This window comes from Cavia porcellus, unplaced genomic scaffold (genome assembly GCF_034190915.1).
Source record: "Cavia porcellus strain 051 isolate PalLab524CR breed Dunkin Hartley unplaced genomic scaffold, mCavPor4.1 scaffold_20, whole genome shotgun sequence".
NCBI classification, from domain to species: Eukaryota; Metazoa; Chordata; class Mammalia; order Rodentia; family Caviidae; genus Cavia; species Cavia porcellus.
In genome coordinates this window covers 54,823,052-54,843,062 of record NW_026947503.1, presented here as the reverse complement: position 1 = coordinate 54,843,062, position 20,011 = coordinate 54,823,052, and the positions used below count along the sequence as shown (strand labels likewise).

Sequence of the window (20,011 nt, the reverse complement as noted above, 5' to 3'; positions counted from 1 at the left end):
ATTAGAAAGGAGAATAAATTATAGTTTCATAATTCTTGTAAGGAGTCTGTCTCCTGCCCAGACAATGACTTCTTTGTATTAACTTTGTAGGGGTTTAAATAATTCTAAATAGTTCACTGTCAAGAGCTAGTGTTAATTCATGGTGAAGGTTTCTTCTTTGAATTGAAAAAAAAAATAACTATTCTGTTTTCTTTTTCTTTGATGCTAAAAAGCAATAACCTTGTTATTTCTTTCCCTTTATCCCAAACCTCATTGCATTTCATGACCTGTTATCTTGGAGGATGCCTTTAGCATTGTCACTTCTCAGATGGTTTAGGAAGGTACTTTTAAAAAAACAGCACATAAAAAGCCCATATCCTTTAGAGATATATTTTGAAATACTTACAGTTTTAAAGATACATCTTGGGTTTGCTTTCACATAATTGGGAGTGCTAGAGAAGTGTACAGAGGATGAAGCTTAATTGTCGAATTAATCACTGTTTAAGCTGGGTAACAGTATGAGTACTTTCATTTTATTTTCTCTACTTTTGTGTACATTAAATTTTCAATGATAATTACAAAAAGAAAATAAGATCCATATGGAAATTTTTATCAATTTCAACTTCTCTAAAGATAGTATTTAATAGAAATATCAGCATATCCATGTTTATTGCAACTCAATTTACAATAGCTGTGCTATGGAATCAGCCTAGGAGTCTGTCAGCAAATGAATGGATAAAGAAGAAAATTTATATACCTATGTTTTACTTGCCCATAAAGGAAAATGAAACTGGACATGTTAAGCGAAATAAGCCAGACTAAGAACATTTTGAAAGTTTTCTTTCATATGTCAAATTTTAAAACAAAATAACAAAAAAGAGAGAGGTGACTGAATATAAAAGTGGGCTATTAGAGAAGAGGTGGGGAACAAGAGGGAGAAGGGAGAGGAAGGAGGAAGCAGTAGCAGGTGGAAATTATCTGAGTGTGTTAACATGAGTAAGAATCTGCTGAAATGAAATCCGCTGATCCGTATAATTAATATGCACTAATAAAAACAGTATAAATGCATGCAATGGCCATGTTTTTCACTTTTGAGCAAGACAATTTTACCACATACAAATATAAAATTTAAGTATTTTTCTTATGTGAAGATAAAGATATACAGCATGCATAACTGGGTGAGCACAAGCTGCTGTTAGAAGTGAAATCTTTGTCCTCTCCTAAAGCACGTTTGCTTGAATGACTGACAGTTCTCCTTACTTCAGGTGGTACAGCAGCCGTCAGGAGGCATTGGAAAACAAGGGACCACAGTTTCCCATTCCTCAGCACTGACCATTCAGAAACCTGCACAGAAGATTCCAGTGAACACTGTAATACCTACTAGTAAGTTTCCTCCAGGTAGACACTAGCTCTTGTGTGTTCCATTGCAGGGAATTTGGAACATAGTGGGTTTTGCTGAATTTGTTTATTGTTGGATTAAGAGAAGTTTGACCTTTAATAAAGTTGTTCCTAAGAGAAGACTGGAAGGTAAACTGTTCGTTGGTTACATCTTTGTACAAATACAGATACTTTTTTGGGATATATATTGTTTTGAAATAAAAGGAGCAAATGCTCATGGTATTCTGAAATTAGATAAAACAATATTAGTAAATATATATTCTTTTAACTTAAAATTTCATTGTAGCATGATTCCTTTTAAAAATTTTTTCTCTGAGATTGGAAATCAGTCTCTCACATGTCAGGTAGAGTTTTTAAATGTTTTAAAAAATATATCAATCTAAGTGATAGATCATTAGCATGTTTCAGTCACCTTTCATGCAGCTTTTTATAATAATTTGAGACTGTATGAAAAAGAAACACAGAAATCTTTTTAAGATAATTTCTTATCCAGGGAGTATATATATCACCCTATGGGAATATAGTTTTACGGCAGCTTAAAACTTTCTTTTATTATTCTATACATTTTAAAAACTGTTGTTCTAGGGGCAGAGGATTTAGCTCAGCGGCATAAGCGCCTGCCTTGCAAGCATGTGGTCATGAGTTCGATCCCTGGTACTGGTAAAAATATCAAAAAAAACCCCAAAAAACTCTAACATGGCATGATTGCTTTTTTTTATATTCTATTTTTTCTCATTTTTGTTTTATAGCTTCCATTCTAAAGCAAATAACTTTGCCTGGAAATAAAATTTTGTCGCTTCAAGCATCTACTACCCAGAAAAATCAAATAAAAGAGAATGGAACATGTTTCAGGTAAAGAAAAAAAATAGTTAAAAGTTGGTCTGGTTTTGACTAGAAGGAAGTAATATTTAAGAAAAAAATGTCAAGAGTAATACCTAAATAAAACAGATAGATTGATGCTTTTAAAAAACAGAATAGTACTTAAGTATGATTTATAAAAAATGAAATCCCTAAATCTTAAATGTTTTGCTTGATAAATTTTCAGAAGCATTTACCTGTGTAGTCCCATCTGGAGTAAGACAGTGAACAGAGCCATTCTCTACCTTTCAGATCAGTTACCTTCCCCCGCTCCTCTGGTGGTCACTGTTCTTCTGCTTTCCTTGAACTTCACATAAGCAGACTATTTCCTTATTGTCATGTCCTCCCTTAGCTGTGCTTTTGCTTTCTGTAATTTCAGTTATTAGCAGCCAACAGTGCTCTAAAAATATGAAATAGAAATCCTACAAATAATAAATTTTGAATCATGTGCTATTTTGAATAGCATGAAATCACTTCACCCCGTAGGAGAATCATCCCTTCCTCCAGCCTGTCCATGCTGGACGTGCTGTCCACTGCTTGATCCTATCACCGCTGTCTTCCTTCCCAGATTGACGAGCATGGTGCTTATGTTCAGGTAGCTTCCCGTTACCTCTCAGCATCATCAGCGAATGCTGCTGCATAAGGCTCCCTCCCGGTGCCAAGGCCGTTCTTTTCTGCTTGTCTTTTGCCTTACTTTGGCTCATCACGTAGACATTGTATCATCTCAGATCGTAACAAGAAGGGTACTACGCAGCAAAAAGTAAGATATTTGAGAGTCTGTGAACTAGGTTTTGTTATTTTTCTTTTTCATTTACGGATTTTTTGAAATTTGGATATTCTTTTTCTTCAGGTTGTGCTAAGGCTCAGGTTATCATTCTATGTGGTTTTCAGAGGAAACATTCGAAGATAGTGATATAGGTAGTCATGTTTTCCAATTAAGTTTTGAAAAAAGGTTAAATCCAAGCACCACAAAGAATATTTTCAGCATCCTCAAAGGACCCTTTTGTTCTCCCCAGCAAGTCCCCATGTTACACCTATGACCCTAAACAACCCCTAATCTGCTTCCTAACATTGTAGATTAGATTTGTCTCTCCTAGAATTTTACATAAATGACTTTATAAAATGTGTTCTTCAGCCTCTTTTCTCAGTGTGTGTCTGATATACTTCTTTGTTGTTGTGTGTATGTATAAAATAGTTCTACTTTTTATTGCTAAACATATCCTTTATTTGTACAAAATTATTTTATGATTTCCTCTCTTGATGGAAATATGAGTTAATTTATTTGTAGCAATTTTAAATAAAACTGCTGCAAACATTGTCCAAGCTTTGAGCATACATTTTTTTCATGCTGTAAATACATAGGAGTGGATTTGCTGACTCATGGGAAAATTGCCAAATTGTTTAAAATTTAACCCTTCCCTGTTGGTATATAGTTGGAACTCATTATGATTTTTATTTGCATTTCCATGGTAACTAATGATGATTTTATTTTCCTGTCTTATTGTGCATTTGTGTAATTTCTGAAATGGTAGTTCACATATTTTGCTTGCTTTTGTCATGAACTTTTCCTAGTAAATTTAAGATGATCATTGATTTTTCTTTGTATTAGTATTATGAATTGTACTGGTTTTTAAATTTTTGAATGTTAAGTCAACCTTGCATTACTATTAGCTTTTTTTATATTTTTCTCATTTTGATAAATTTTTTGCTGAGGGTTTTGTGTGTATGTTGATGAACTTTAGTGTGTAGTTTCCTGTTTTTACGGTGACTTTGCCAGTCCTTGGTATTTGTGATTATCCCAAACTCAAAAAAATGACTCAGGAAGTTGCTGCCTTTCCTGAGTTTCAAAATTTTCTGTAAAATTAGTTTTTCCTTCCTAAAAGGAATACTGGATCTACCATTGAAATTAAATAGATCTCTTGTTTTCTTTAGAGGATGGTTTGTGATGAAGCCAGTTTCACTTAAATGTATAGGCTCTTTGATTTGCTATCAGTCTTTTTTTTTTTTTTTTTTGTCTTTTTTTCGTTTTTATCGGTACCAGGGATCGAACTCATGACTGCCTGCTTGCAAGGCAGGTGCTTATGCTGCTGAGCTAAATCCCCAGCCCCTTGCTATCAGTCTTAATGTCAGTTTCAGAGTTAATTTTTTCTTTTTTTGATCTTACATATTTCACTTGTGTATTTTAAATTTATTGGCATGGAATTGTTCCAGATACTTCTTTTATTTTAAATATCTGTACATCTGTATTTGTAATGTAGTACTATGCATGCTTTAAAGAATGTTGGGTATCTTAATAACTGACTTTTTTTGGATATATAATTGTTAATCATATCTATTAGAGTGGAATTTCTTGTATTTACCTAAGGTTTTAATCCATTTTAAAAGAGTTAATTTTTAATTTTGTTATTCTTATGTATTCATTTTGTCTATTTCATTGATTTTAAACAAAAATAAGCCCTAACTTCAGGCTTAAAAGGCATATCTTACTTTTTTCTCTATCATTGCGGAGACAAAATACCCAACACCTAAAAGTAAAAGGAAGAGAGCACATAGTTTGTAGAAGTTTTAGTCCATAATCAGCTGGCTCTAAGGCAGGATGACATGGCAGAGGGACAACAGTTCGTGGTGGTAGAAGATACCGAAAGTAAGAAGAGCAAAAGGGGAAAACAAGCCTCTTTCTGCCCCTTTGTTTTATCCAGACCCTGGAATTAGGGCGATGCCTATTCAGTCAGTGGACTGATCCAGCAGTCACCCACCCTTCATTAGAGCATCCTGGATCCCAGTGTTGAACCATGAATTACAAACGCTAGATTCAGCCACCTTCCAAAAAACTCTATGACTGCATGAGGCTTTGGGGGAACATCTAGCCGTACCGTAACAGTGTTCCTCTTTTTCTTAGGTTGGAAATTTAGATCTTTAAGTGTGAATCTTTTCTTATATAAGCATTTATAACTCTAAATTTCTGTTAAGTAGTGATTTAATATCCAATTAAATACAATTTATTTTCATTTGCATTCATGTTGAAATAATTTTTTCTTTTCCTTCTATTTAGTAGTATAAATACTTGAGACTTTTCCAGGTTAGATTTTTTCTTATAAAATTTTGTGATCAGAGAACATGGTTTTTCAGTCTTTTTACATTTGTTAGTTCACCTCAATATGACCCATGTTGAGGACTGTCTCATGAGTACTTGGAAAAATGTTTGTAATTAGTTTTGAGAGGCTTTTTTTTTCCCTTTTGTAAATGTTCATTTGGTGAAGGTACCTGTGTTTATAACTCTGTATCCTGGCTCCTTTTGCTTTGGTTTTTAGACTTGTATCTCTTAATCAGAGTGGGTATTGAAAATCTCCAGCTGTGGGTTTGCCTGACAGCACCTCAGCTGTTAGGAATGGAATGTGCAGACCAAGTGGGGGTGCTACAGCCTCAAGACATAAACTTGCATGCAGTTTGCCCCTTGTGCTCCCATTATCCAGTAGTTGCAGCCCTCTGACTTGTGCTTGTTTTTGTACAGTTTTCAAAAGATCTTACTTTTTAAAAAATGTAAACTGATTTTTGTAATTGCTGTTAATCAAGCCATTCTGCCATGTCAAAAAGTCACAGCCTACTTTTCTTTTTTAATGGCTTATTGTTCTGGTGTAGTTATCTATCTTTTCTTGTTCTTTCTAAAGCACTGACTTTAAAGTAATTACTCAGTTATTTTAAAGTCAGTGCTTTGCCATATGTGATATTCAGTTTGTCTTGGAGTTTCTTGTTTTAGTTCTGTTTCTTGGTGTATTTGGTTATATTTAATTTAGTGTCTGTATAATTTTGAGAAAAAAATTATAGGAGTTTGGAATTAACCTACTTGAGAAAAAATTCATCATGTATCCCGGAGGACAGCAGAGGAGGAATTGTCTTCATCTAAATGGTGACTGAGCTGGCTAAAGGTGGTTTTTGACCTTTCCAAGTCTCTGCATAACTTTGTTTCTTCCATTTCAGTATGTCCAGAAGACTTAGGATGCTTTTCTTTGTTGGGTTATGAACCCTAACATTTTATTTCTCCGATACTTTCTCTGGTACCTACAACTCACTGTGTTTTCCGTAGGCTTTCTTTGCTTGACTTCTTTGAATTTTTTTTGGTGGTGCTTCAATGGGAACTGCCTTATTTCTTCCTAGGTTTGTGGCCCATCCCTCAAGTGTTGGAGGCTTTGAGCTGCAGCTTCTTCCATCTTCATGAGATTGCCTAGAGATGTTGGCTTTTCCACCTTGTGGAAGCTGCTATCTCTGTGGCCATTCAGTGTCTTATTCCACATCCAGAATTAGCACCTGGCCGGGGGGAAAAACAAGATGAAGAAAACCTGGTTACTTCAGTGAGGCTGTCTGCTCCAAGACCTGCAGCCCCTTCAGGCCTGCTCTCCTGGCAGCTCTCTGCTGCCTTCAGACAAACTTTTAAAAAGGATTGGTGCTGTCAGTGTTCTGTACTCAGAACAGTTGTTTCATATGAATAATGGTCTATAAACAGAAACAGGCTTCTGTGTGCAATTTTTTATGTATTTTGTGTTCAAGGATCTATTGGAGTTAGTTTACAATTCACTTTCTATTTCTGTATAGCATATTTTGATGAACACATGTTCTTACGTAAGTAAAGCTGGCAATTTCTTCCATGAAAAGTGCTTGTTTAGGCCTCATTTAAAGCTCTTCCTGGAAATTATAAAGATGCTCTTCTATATTGTCTTAAAGTTTTATTTTTGCTACTTAAATCTTTATATCATCAGGAGTTAATTTTGTATGTATTTATCTCTGTGATGTAGATTGTAGATCCTAGTTTCTTTTTTTAAAATTTTATTTAAGGAGAAAAAAGAAAAAAAAAACAGAAAAAGGGTACAAGTTATACAGAATTTCAGAAAAAATTAACAGTAGGAAATCACTAGTTAATTACATATTGTCATCTTAGAAATAGTTGTTGAAGTTACAAAATTAAAGCAGATACAGGGGACATTCAAACAGTGAGACTGCAAACAGTTTTGTTCAATGATCCAACAAAACTCACTAATATCGTTATCTATCTTATACACTTAAATATATATGCAGTTATATCTTTTAGAGAACTTTCTTTTGTACAATGACAATTACACTTTTGGGTTTCATTACTCCCACAATTCTTACTACTTTTTTTTTTTGAAGAAGAAAGTAAAACCAAATGTGACATTCCAGGACAGAGTCAGTCAAATCAAAAGGATGGACATAACACATAATGTAAAAACAAAATACAAGGTGATCAACAAGGTTACCATAATGCCTCTTGTTATCTTAAAAAGAATTGCCTATATCATCAGTTATAATAAAATTGAACAAAACAGTAAAGAATAAGACCAATAAAACCAAAACATTGGAGACATTAGAGGACTTCAAAAGAAGATAATAGTCAACCAGAATGGGCATCACAATGAATCTTATTGTCTTCATAGTTGTTGCCTATACTTTCAAACTTGGTACTATCTAGCACAACAGAATACAGGAAAATCAGTCAAAACAAGATGGTGACAGCAATACAGAGTTTCAAATCAAGTTAATAGGAAATCAAAGTGGGTTACTATAATATATCCTGCTATTTTTATTTATTTTTTCCCTTAATTAAAAAGATAAAAATGAAAAAGTAGATAATAAAAAGGAGATTGAGATAAAATAGCATAACAACAAAAAGCAGTGCAGGTCAAAACATAGCCATTGAAGCAAAATAGTGTTTCACAACAAGATAGTCTCGACGTAATAGTAGTTACCATAGTGTCTCTTCCCTTAAAATCTTTGGGTATAACTTCATATACTGTAGCATCAAACATATCAAGACAATGTAAAACCATTCAAGAGAATGACAGTATTACAGGGTATTTAGAATCAACTAACAGAAAATAAACAATGGTTTCTGGATAATCTCATTGTCTATAAAAGTTTTTGTTTATATTATCACATATAATAAAATCCAATAAGATACAACATTTTAAAACCGATGGAGACAGAAGAACAAAAGCCTGATGGGACTTCAAAACAAGAGGATATTAAATCAGCACTACCTATTATGAGGTCTTGTTTTCTCCAAAATGGCTGTTCCTACCATCCAACCTTCTCTGCCTCATTTCTGTTGAGCTCTTTTTCTGTCATTAGTTGTCAGTTTATCCTCTTCATTTTGCTTTCTGCTCTATTCATTGTGGATACTCTGCCACTGTTTCTGGAATCTTGATATTTTTCATTTTTAGAATATCCTGCAGTATTCTCTGTAGAGTTGAATTGGTGGTTGCAAATTCCCCTAGTTCCTCTTTATCCTGGAAGCACCTTGTTTTTCCATCAATTTCTAGGGACAGTTATGCAGGATATATCAATCTTGGCTGGAGGTTATTATCTTTCAAAGCTTGAATTATTTCCCCCCACGCTCTTCGTGATTTGATGGTTTGTGCTGAGAAGTCTGCTGTAGTTCTGATGGGTGTTCCCTTGTAGGTGATCTGTTTCTTGTCTCTGACGGCTTTTAATATTCTGTTCTTATATTGGATTTCTGGAATTTTGATTATTATACGCCTGGGTGTAGCTCTGTTTGGGTTGTAGGTGGCTTGGGTCCTGTATGCCTCATACATCTGAGTATCTTTACCTTTTGCTAAATTAGGGAAATTCTCCTGGATTATTTCTGTGAATAGCTTTTGTAGTTCATTTGTTTGAGTCCCTACTTCTTCTTTTATGTTCTTAATTCTTAAGTTATAGATCCTCTTAATCATCTTCAAGTCTTTGTATTATTGCTATTTGTTTTCTTGTTATTTTTAAGAAGTTTTTCATTTCATGCTCCCACATTACAAATCAGTCCTCCAGTTCTGATAATCTATCCTTAGTTTGTTTCAAGCTGTTATACCAGCTTTCAATAGAGTTTTTAGTTTCCTGGTAATCTCTGTGAACCTGTTTCACATATTCTATGTTTTCTCTGTTTTCTCCATCAAACAATTCTCCCTTTATTTCTGTTCTTCCATTCCACCATCTGTTTTTTCTTGGGTGGTGCTTAGCATTTCTCTAACTATTCTACTTATTTCTTGCTTTATTTCATTAAATACTTCATTTTTGAACTCGTCTAGGAGGCTCCGGAGTTACCGCTTTATGTCTATAGGTGCCGTGTCTGATATTGCATGTTTTCTGTCTTCATTCTGTTTTGCATTTACCTTTCCTGGATCAGTGTTCTCAGAATTGGGGACGAGGACCCTTTCTTGTTGCTCCCTTTTCCCATACTTTTTGTTCCTTCCATACAAGCGTATGTAGGAGGCCCAGTTTTTTTTTTCTCTCTGTCTGTTACAGTTCATTTGAATCCGCCGTCTAGGTGTTCCCGCCCACTGCAGTGTACTAGGGAGACATAGACCTGGGTAGCCTCTGCTGGGCCCGCCCCTCCAGGTCAACCTACTGAATGCTTCATTGCTAGGGTGCACTGCCAGGCGCAGGGACCTGATTTGGGCTAGCCTACTGGATCTTAGTCCGCGACGTCACCAGGCCAAGCGCTCCCCACCACTCCCCCTTGAGAAGGGAATATGCGACTAAAGTCACTGCAGGGCCCTTTTCTGGCTAGTCTGCTGTTTCCCAGAATGTCCTCTGTTGGAGTCTCCTAGCCTATGAAAGGGTCCCCATTTCTCTCACTCACTGCAGGTCGATGCAGGGCTCCCTGCCAGTCCCGCTCTCAACACCATTTGGTTCGCCGATTCCAGCTCTCAGAGCTTTTGCATGTCTCTCTCCCTGCCGTGCAGATTGGGACACAGTATTGGCAGCAGGAAATTCAAATCACTGCTTCCAATGGCGCAGGATCCAGCTTCCGCACTGAGATTTTATCTGTTCCTATTACGGGGTTGCATTTCCAGTTGGTTTCTCTCAGCTTAGTTCGTTCCTGGGTCGGCAGGGTACATCTCCCTTCGCGTAGGACTCCTCACATGGTACCACTCCTGGATTCTAAACTGTTAATCTCAGAGAGCCTCCGTCTGCTGCTGTCTGTCCGCCATGTTCTCCCGGAAGTCGATACTAGTTTCAGCAGCATTCCTGAAGAGTCCGTCCTTCCCTAGTTACCTACAATGTTCTGTGTATCATATATGTAGATGTCTTTTCTGCCCTGTCTCTTCTTTCTGATAATAACTATCTTAAATTTCCAATAGTACAGTTTGATTTACCTTAATTACAGAATAACTTTCCCTTCTGATAAGACACATCCCCTGTTTACCTCTCCATTACTTCTTAATCTTTCACTTTTCTCTAATGTACTTGGGCTTTTGCTGTTTCCTATAAATCTCGGAATCAACTTGTTAAGTTCCACCAAAAATTTTGGTTCCAGTTTGAATTGGCATGGCCTTGAGTCCAGACTTCCAGCTGACTTCTTTGTAATTTTAAGCCTCTGTAAACATGATATATGTCTTCATTTATTCATACGTTCTTGAGTATCTTTCCATCAAGTGTTACAATCTTATGTGGGTAGTTTTTGTACAATTTGTGTTACATGGATCTGTTAGGTGTATTTCTGAGTACCTTATTTTTTGTTATTATTGGAAGTAGTAATTTTGATAACTGCCTTTTCTGTTGCTTTTCCTCTTCATTTGCTAGTATCCTTACAGTCCTATTATTTCTAATAAATTTAGAATATTTTAGGTTAGAATACTTAGGTTATTATTTTAGGTTATATATACAGTGTCAGGAATGACATTAGAATTGTGAGTAAACATTTTGAGTGAGACTTTCAATATTTAAAAGATTCTGTTGTTTTCTCATATTTATATGAGTTTACATTCAAAAGTAAACATATAAGAAAGTCACCTTGAGTTGAATTACAGGGAAACAGCAGTAGCACACTTGGAATTCTCATGACCACAATCATTGGATAAGTCACTTGTTGAATATTAAAAACTATTATGAAATATTAAAAATGAAATATATATGGAATAAAAGATGAGAAAGTTATTTATTAAAAATGAATGCAAAAATAGGAAAAAACCAAATAGAACATTTAGAAATGAAAACTGCAGTTGACCTTCAGACTTCAAAAATTTCATCACATGGATAAATCAGATTTAACCTGGGAGTCTAAATTAAATTATCTTTCTTTCGGAGATTCGTGACTACTTCTGGTAGGAATCTTGATGATTATTGGCCTGGGGCCACTTTAGCCCTGTTGTGCCCTGTTCTCATCAGACTCGGATACAGTGGTCCACTGTAGCAGAGCCCTCAGAACTACTGCTGGCCATGGGCACTTGCCCCAAGGCAATTTTTCTGTAGGGTGCGCTCATTACTTACTTTTCCTGACACTTTTTTGGGATACGGATTCTATGAAATCAACCATGGAACAAAAATGTATTGTATTGGTCTAAGTATAATACTGCGTAATTACTCCTCAGTAAATGTAGTTCACTTACTGCTTAAAGCAAAAATGTTACCACTGTTATTTTCTTTGGGAGATTTCTTACTACTTTTGCTCATTTATCTGTTGGATGCTTATTGCTTTCTAAATATATAGAGATAGAGACAGAGACAGAGACAGAGACAGAGATGGTGAAAAGTAATTCAAAGTTACATGTTTTGTAAATATTTTTCGCGCAATCTTAAGTTTAACTTATCTCTTTGTATTTAGTGTATTTGGTATGGGGAAGTTTAAATTTGCATTTTTAGATTTACCAGTCTCTTGCTGGGTTTTGAACTCTAAGAAATGCTTTGCCTCTATGAGCTCATAATGATGTGTACCTGTTTTCTTCTAAGATACATGTTTACTTCACATTCACCTTTACCTCTTCAGTAATTTTTGTCTCAATAGTAGTTATTGAAGAGTTCATTGCCTATCTGATTTGAAATGTCATCCTTTTCTTAGTAAACCTCTACTTACATAACTGTTATGCTTTTATTTTATGTTACTACTTTGATGCTTTTCCATGTTATAAATATTTGTTTTTATGTATAATGTGATAAATCTTTTTGTTAGAACTGAAAGTATCCTGATTTTAGTAGTTATTTTTCTCTGCTGCATGAATTTTGAAGTGAGAATAGCAGTTCTATGAAATTTTTTTTTCACTATTTATTTAAAGAGAAAAAGAAAGGATATAATAAACAAAGCAGTAAAAGGGTACAAGTAATACAGAATTTCAAGAAAAAAATATACAGTAAGAAATCACTAGTTAATAGGTTACATTTTGTCTTCTTAGAAACAGTTGTCCAAATTATAAAATTAAAGCATATAAAGTGGAAATATAAAGCATATACAGTGAGATTGGAGACAATTCTGTTTAATGATCCAACAAAAGCTCAGTAAAATGGTTTTCCATGAAAATTTTGTTTTGAGATTTAACTTGGGGGAAGAATAAACTTTATGATATGAAATATTTCCATCTAGAACCCCGGTTGTATTTGTCAATGTTAAGGATATAGAGAACAGAAAAGCTGAAAAACGGCTGCATTCTCAAGATGAAGGTTATTTCTCACGTTCAGGAAAATCAGAAAGCGGCCCAACTGCTGCAGCTAATGTGTTTCATGGTGTTAGGGATTCAGGCTTCTTGTTTGCAGACAGGTTCCCACCGCACAGGTGTAGTTGTGGAACATGAAATGGTTTCATCTTCAAGTTTCATGTGGCGTGGTCTCCTGTGTCCCCTTTGGTACTAGGGACTGAGCCCAGGACTTTCTCACTGAGCTGCAATATTTCATTTTGTGACATTTCATGACATGGTTTTCTAAGTTGCCCAATATGTAAGGCTTGAACTTACGATACTCCTGCCTCAGCCTCCCAGAGAACTGAGATTACAGATATAATCATGCCCAGCTTGGCATGGTCTTTTGTATTTCAGTTACTTCCTTGGAGGGTCTTTGCCTAGCCAAGGAATGTAAAGTAGCTTTTTCAGTCATATCTGATATCTTGAGGCACTTACCTAAGTTATTTCATGTATTTGTCCACTTGTGTGTATTTCTCATCTTGTTTAAATTGCTTTGAGAGTTTGTGATAAATTTTCTATTATTGTAATACCTAGTAATTCAGATTATTTTTTGTATGTGAAAGAGAGAGACAGACAGACAGACAGAGAGACTGGGCATTGAAGTCAGGGCCTTTGCTCTGAGCTCTCCCAGCCCCAATTCTCTCATTAACACCGCCCCCACCTTGTTTAAAATTTTGAGATGGGATCTCACTAAGTTGTCAAGCCTCTTACTTGTAGTCTTCCTGCCTCAGCCTCCCAGAGTGCTGAAATTACAGATGTGAGCTACTGTGTCTGGCTACACTCATATATTTGTTGAAATAATGAGTTTTGAGAAGTTTAACAGGAATGCTTATAATCTTGGCTGTTTGTAGATATCCTTTATTTTTGCAATAAGATGCACTTTTCAGTTTTGAGCATTACTTTCCAGGGATTTGGTTAACTTAAATTTTTTTTGTTGATTTTTGGTTTCTTTCCACTAGAAAATACTATTTTCTATTCAGTTTATCATAGCTGGAATGAAGAGTGGAAGCTGTATGATGCTTAACCACCAGAGGGTGCCAGAGACTCATTTTTTTATGTCATACTTTTGAGTCAGAAGTGATGAGTATTATAGTGCTTCTGCATGTTTGTTTAGTTTAGCTTTCAAAAGATGTAACTCATTGTTTTTAGTATTTTGTATACAAGCCTATTAATAATATACATTGTTTATATAGTACAGGATATGATACAGGGGTTAATCATGGCAGAGCAAGACTTTTTTCTTTTAAAGAGAGAAACCAGTCTAAAGTAAAAACCAAAATCCCTTCTTACCTTGGAGAGCCAAACTACACAAAGAAGCATCATCTGTAGTAGCCTTGCCCAAGATTAGTCACAGAGTTAAAATCCAACAAAAAGTTCTCATGATAGCTCTTTATGGAAATTAGATTTCTAAATTATACCACACAGAGGAATTACTTGCGAATGAGATTGTGAAGTCTTGTGAAGTTTTTAGTCACATTTTGTCACAGTAAAATGATGTTCAGTGAAAGTTATCCTTGTACTTATGTGCAAAATAAACCGAGAAGGAGAAGCCTTAGAGTTAGGTGCACCATAAGCTCAGTTATAGGCATTCTCAAGAAGGATCAAAACTAAGACTGTGATAATTCTGTGATTGTGGTGTGAGTCACACTAAAACTTTAACAGAATTAATAGTTCTAATGAGGATATATATATATATATATATATATATATATATGTATAAACACAGCAAGTTAGACACTTTTGAAATGATTTATTAGTAAATATTTGCTAGTGTGATATAGATTAACAATTTCAGAGATACCTGGAGAACTAATTAAAATTTTGGATACCTATTCAGAATGAAATATTTGAAATTTGGGGAGGAATATATGTTTGGAAAAAATTTAAAGGGACTGGGGATTAGCTCAGTGGTTCAAGAAGCATTTGCCTGGTAAGCACAAGGTTGTGAGTTTGATCCCAATACTCCCCAAATTATAATATTTCTGATATTTAATATTTGTTACAGTTTAAATAAGTACAAATTTAGACCATCAGGTCTCAATATGATCTGCAGAAAAGAATTTCAAAACTGAACCTTTCAGGGGGTTTGCAAGGTATTCCTGTCATCATAGTGTCACTCGCAGTTTTCATGGTGTCCTAGCTGCTCATGCCTCAGACAGAGCGAAGCCAGCAGTAGCCCGCTGGACTGCAGGCTGTTTGTTCTTTACCCTCACACACTTGGAGTAAACAAAACAAAAAAGAGATAGTTGGGGTTTTTTTTTTAAAGGAATGTTCTTAATGTAGCCACAAAAATTATTTTACTGCCTCTTGAGTATGTACCTCTTTCATATTCTCTCAGAGCTTTTCTACTGCATGCCATAGTACAAAAGTATCTCAAGACAATTCTTGTGCTTGCTTGTGAGTAGTGAGCTGAGCTGACCACGTATTTTGTGTAATACCATAAATGAAGGATGAACACACAAACTATGGTTATTTAAGACTTAGAAATCTGACGTTTTTCTGTCCCTGGTGCTAAAAAGAAAAGAAAAAAGAAATCTGACAGTTTTATACAAATGAATAAAATGAACTGTTACTTCTGGGGAAAAAGAAAAGACTTTTTTTTTTTTTTTTACCAATGGTAAAATTTGAGCTTTTGAGCAAAAATTAAAATTTTCTAAGTTTATGCTACCTTGAATTTGGCAGCTTCTTAACACTGATATATTCTGATCTGATTGGTAGAGATTGATTGGAAGTATGATTTTTGGATTATATAAAATGAATCTAAATTTGGATGATCTGTGTAACTCTGTGAATTCTTTTCCACATTACTAGTTGGTGTGATGTTACAAAACCATGCATGGGTGTAAAACTCACTCAGAGTATATGAGAACCAGTGGATTTGAAATAGATTTGCAAGAATATGAAACAGGACATTCTCACTTTTAAAATTTTGATGGTTTTCATAAAACTATTACTTGTTAATGTATAATAAATTTATTTTTTGATAAATAATGTCCATTTTAGTTTCTAATACAGTTTTGGTATATAATGTTTCATTTAAAATCATGTAATAGGCTGAGTTTTACCCTCAACCTAAATTGTCTCCCATCATTCTGTTAATTACCAGAACAGATGCTGAAACCTTAGTCTCTAACTATAGAATCACTCCTGTTAATGTTTTGTGTTTCCTCGGGGTTTTACTTTTCCCTGTTTGTGATACAGAGGGGAAATTGGTACACATACATATTCTATCTTGATGCTTTTGTTCTTCCCCTCCACTTTCTCCCATTTCCACACTCTCCAGATTCCCTTCCCATTGTTTCAAAGAACTAACTCTTTGATTCTCTGATTTGTAGTGTTCTTTTTTGTTATTTTCAACTTCATTGATTTCTGCTCTGATCATTATAAGTTTTTTCTATTACTGTCAAATTTGGATGATTCTTGTCTTTCTAGACCTTGAGATGCATCATTAGGATCTTTGTTAGGGATTGCTCATTTCTTTTAATGTGTGCATTCATAGCTATAAACTTCCCTCTTAGAAATGCTTTTGTTGTTTTTCGATATGTTCTGCTTTCAATGTCATTTGAGTCTAGAAACTATTTTTATTTCTTATCTAGTTTTTTTTGTGATTCTTTGATTATTCAGAATTATATTACTTTTAATCTCCATATATTTGTGTAATTTCTGTGACTACTTCTTCTTCTTTTTTGTTGATTTCTAGCTTTAATCCACTGTGATCCAATAGGATTTTTTAAATTTTTGGTATTTATTTAAGCATTCTTTTGACTCAAGATATGGTCTGTTTTGGAAAAAGTACCATCTCCTATTGAGAAAAATGTGTATTCTGTTGCCGCTGGATGAAACACTGTAGATACCTGTTAAGTCTGTTCAGTGGTGTGGTTTAACTGGTTTGATTTTTTTTTTTTTTTTAATCTTTTTGAGACACGATATTGGTGTCGCTCTGCAGTTCAGGCTGTCCTTGAACTTAGTTTGTAACCCAGACTGTTCTCGAATTCGCTCAGCCTCCTGAGTGCTGGGACTGCAGACCTGCACCCCCATGCCTGGTCTGTTGTGGTTTAATTCTGATATTGCTTTGTTTAGTTTTTTGTTTGTTTTGTCTATTTGACCTAACTGTGAGGGGAGGGTATCGAAGTCCCTTACAGTGATTGTATTAGTGTCTGTCCTTTTAAGCGGGGTAGTTTTTGTTTTATGGAGCTGGGTGCACCAATATTCAGTGCACATAAACAGTTAGTATCTCTTCCTGGTGAATTGTTCCCTTTACTGGTGTATAGTGGCCATCTGTCTTCTGGTTAATTCTGGCTTGAAGTAGGTTTCTGAATATAGGTAGCTACTCCTGCTTGTTTTTGACTATTGGTTATGTGGAATATCACTTTTCATTCTTTCACTTCTAATCTGTATCCTTCCTTTTGGCTGAGATGTATCTTCAGTAGGCAGTATATGATTGCAGATTTTAATCCAATCTACCAGTTTGTGTCTTTTGATTGGTTCAGACAAGTGCCATTGAAATATATTGTTGTAAAGTGTTTATTGAATCCTATTATTTCAAATGATGTGGAAATACTCATGCTTTCAGTGGGGATTGTGTTGTGAGCTTCGATCTTCTGCACTAGTCCTGCATGGTGAGCTACTGTCTCATGATGCTGGACAGCGGCCGCGTTACTGGCTCCCGCTCAGCTGTGTAGTCAGCAGTGACAATGCCTGATCCTCTGTGGTAACTCCGTGGCCAGATGTTTTTGCACATAGGTATTTAATAATTACACAAGCTGTTCAGCAGTTTGTTTTACCATAGGCTTTGTGCTAGGTGATTTTGCCTAATTGTAGGCTAATATAAGTGTTAAAATAGGCTGAACCATGATGGGTTTTTCATTAAATGTTTTTCAAATTGTGGTACTTCCAACTTAAGGTGAATTTATTTGGAAGTAACCCTGACATAAGTCAGGGAACATCTATAGTTCCTTTTTATAGGATAAAAATTACTTTCTTTAACCTCAGTCTGAACAGGGACTGTTATGGTTCTCATTTTACTAAAGATGCAGTTTAAGAAAAGTTGCTTTATAATAAGTTACAGATTCGTGATTCCAATGTGTAGGCAGTTTGATTCAGAACCTTTACTTCCACCCACTGTTCTTTGTTCCTCAGTACCTTATGATAGATATCCAGTGTGTTGTTCTAAGCACACAGAAGGAAGGTCCTTAAACATTCAAATGCAACCTGGCATGGTGGCACATGCCTGTAGTCTCAGCACTTGGGAGACAGAGGCAGGAGGATTTCTGGGAGTTCGAGGCCAGCCTGGGCTACAGAGTGAGTTGAAGGCCAGCCTGAATTGTATAGCAAAACCCTACCTCAAAAACAAAACAAAACAAAGCACCCCACAACATTTAAGTGTAGCCTATATAGTCTGTTAGAAAGATGACTAATGTGATCAATAAAGTTAGTGTTATTGGAGTTCAAGGTAAACACATTGGTAATTAGGTTATAAGTCATGTTAAAATCCAGTGTAAAATACACAAAAATGTGCCTTGAGACACTAAAAGTTGTAGGCACTGGAGGAATTTAGAATTACAGAAACAAAGCTGATATTTCTGAAGTGGGCATTTGAAGTAGGCCTGGTACTTAGATAAGGTGTTAAAGCTGGAAAATGGGCAAGCAAGGGGCATAAAGAGCAGCATGGGAAGGGGTCCCTGAGCTAAGGTTGCAGGAGGGGTGGGGTTGGGAGAGAACTATTGACAGTACTGGAGAGGAGCGGGGAGAACTGGATCAGTACCTCGGAGGCTGTAGATGGACTTCACAGGAGCACGAAAAGTTTTTGAGCAGGAAAATAATGTGACCCGGTCTACCTCAGAATTAATGTAGCGTTATTGCAGATTTTAAGGAGCGTGGAAGAGATTTAAGAAGGCTGGTGTGAGCAGTGGTTAACTGTCAAAAAGCAACGTTAATCAGACCAGTTTTCAAAACCAAAATACATGTTTGTGATACTTCTTATTTTTTTTTGCCTATAACCATATTACACTCCATAGAATGCTGACTTGAAGATCTGAACATCTGTCTGTCTGTCTTTCTTTTTTTTTTTGTGGTCCTGGGAATTAAATCCAGGGCCTCACACATGCTACTCAAGAGCTCTACTACTGAGCCACATCCCAGCCCTTTAAAAAAAAAAATTACTATTTTGTGGCAGTGGCCTTGAACTTGAGATCCTCTTGCTTCAGCCTCCTGAGTGGATGGGATTGCAAGTGTATGCACATCTGACTCTAAGGTTTTTTGTGCATGTTTCTTTTTCTGAGTATCTTTTGAAATAACAGAAGCCAACACATTAACCTTAAATTAAAGTCTTGGTATCCTGAGTCTCACTTCTTTAAAATTAAGTAGAAACAAATCTGAATCAGAAGTAGCCTGACACATTGTATCCTTGACTGTTGTGCTGGCCTGTCCTGACTTTATTGGTAATGCTGTCAGGACAGTGTTTTCCTAGAAGAAAAAAGTGGCCCGGGTGCTGTTCATTGTGGCACCTTCTCTTTTTTCCTCAGTAGGGGTCTTCCTCTGCACCTGCTGCCATCTGTAACCATGGCAACTGCAGCTACACTATAGGGAAGTTTTCGGCTTGGGGGCAGATAGAAGGGGGAACCACAAGTAGGAACAAATCTTACTGGGCAGTTAGCTCCCTGCTGATTTGCAGGGAAGGGCTGCAGGATTGTAAAAGACAGGGGAATAGATCTTCATGAACTAAATTTCATTAATGCTAGTGCTGTGTTAGGAACTGGTACTCTTCTCTCCAGCCCATGTGTGAGAGCTCAGCAGGGGCTGTGCAGGCACCCTGCTAAAGAAACAATCTTGCTTACTGGGGCCTGTGTGCCAGTACACATGTGAGATTGTAAACACTCAGTCTTGACTGTGTTTGTGTAAGTTCTTGGAGAGTTACTGATAAGTCCAATTCTTTATTTAAGAGAAGAAAGAGGTCGTATGTCTAAGTCTGATCTTATTTCCTGTCTTAGTTCTAGTTTTCTTGTGCTTGGGCAGTCCCTGTATATTGTACGCTTTCCAAGACATAGAAAGGGAAGTAATATTGCAAGTAAGTCTATTCCGGTTCCCACATCCCCATTTCCCTTTCTGGAGAATTTCTCAGGTACCTTTCCAGGTCTGTATTATGTTCATTTAAGCACACAGTGTATTCAAGGTACAGTCTCTTCACCCTATAGCAATCAAAAAAAAAAAAAAAAAAAAAAAACTACCAAAAAGGACCGTAGAAAGCAGCTAATTTTGCTTATTTTATGGAAAAGGAAACTGAGTCCCAAAGATATTAAATAACTGGTTAAGAGTGAATT

The 20,011-nt window shown here is 35.8% G+C and overlaps 1 protein-coding gene across 1 annotated transcript in view; it reads left to right on the top strand.

Moving 5' to 3' along the window:
* Taf4b (TATA-box binding protein associated factor 4b) overlaps positions 1-20,011 on the top strand; it is a 130,278-nt gene that overhangs the window by 52,942 nt on the left and 57,325 nt on the right. Inside the window, exons 8-9 of the mRNA XM_063231824.1 lie at positions 1,245-1,362; positions 2,127-2,229. Coding sequence (XP_063087894.1) covers positions 1,245-1,362; positions 2,127-2,229 — 221 coding nt within the window. The remainder of the gene's footprint in view (positions 1-1,244; positions 1,363-2,126; positions 2,230-20,011) is intronic.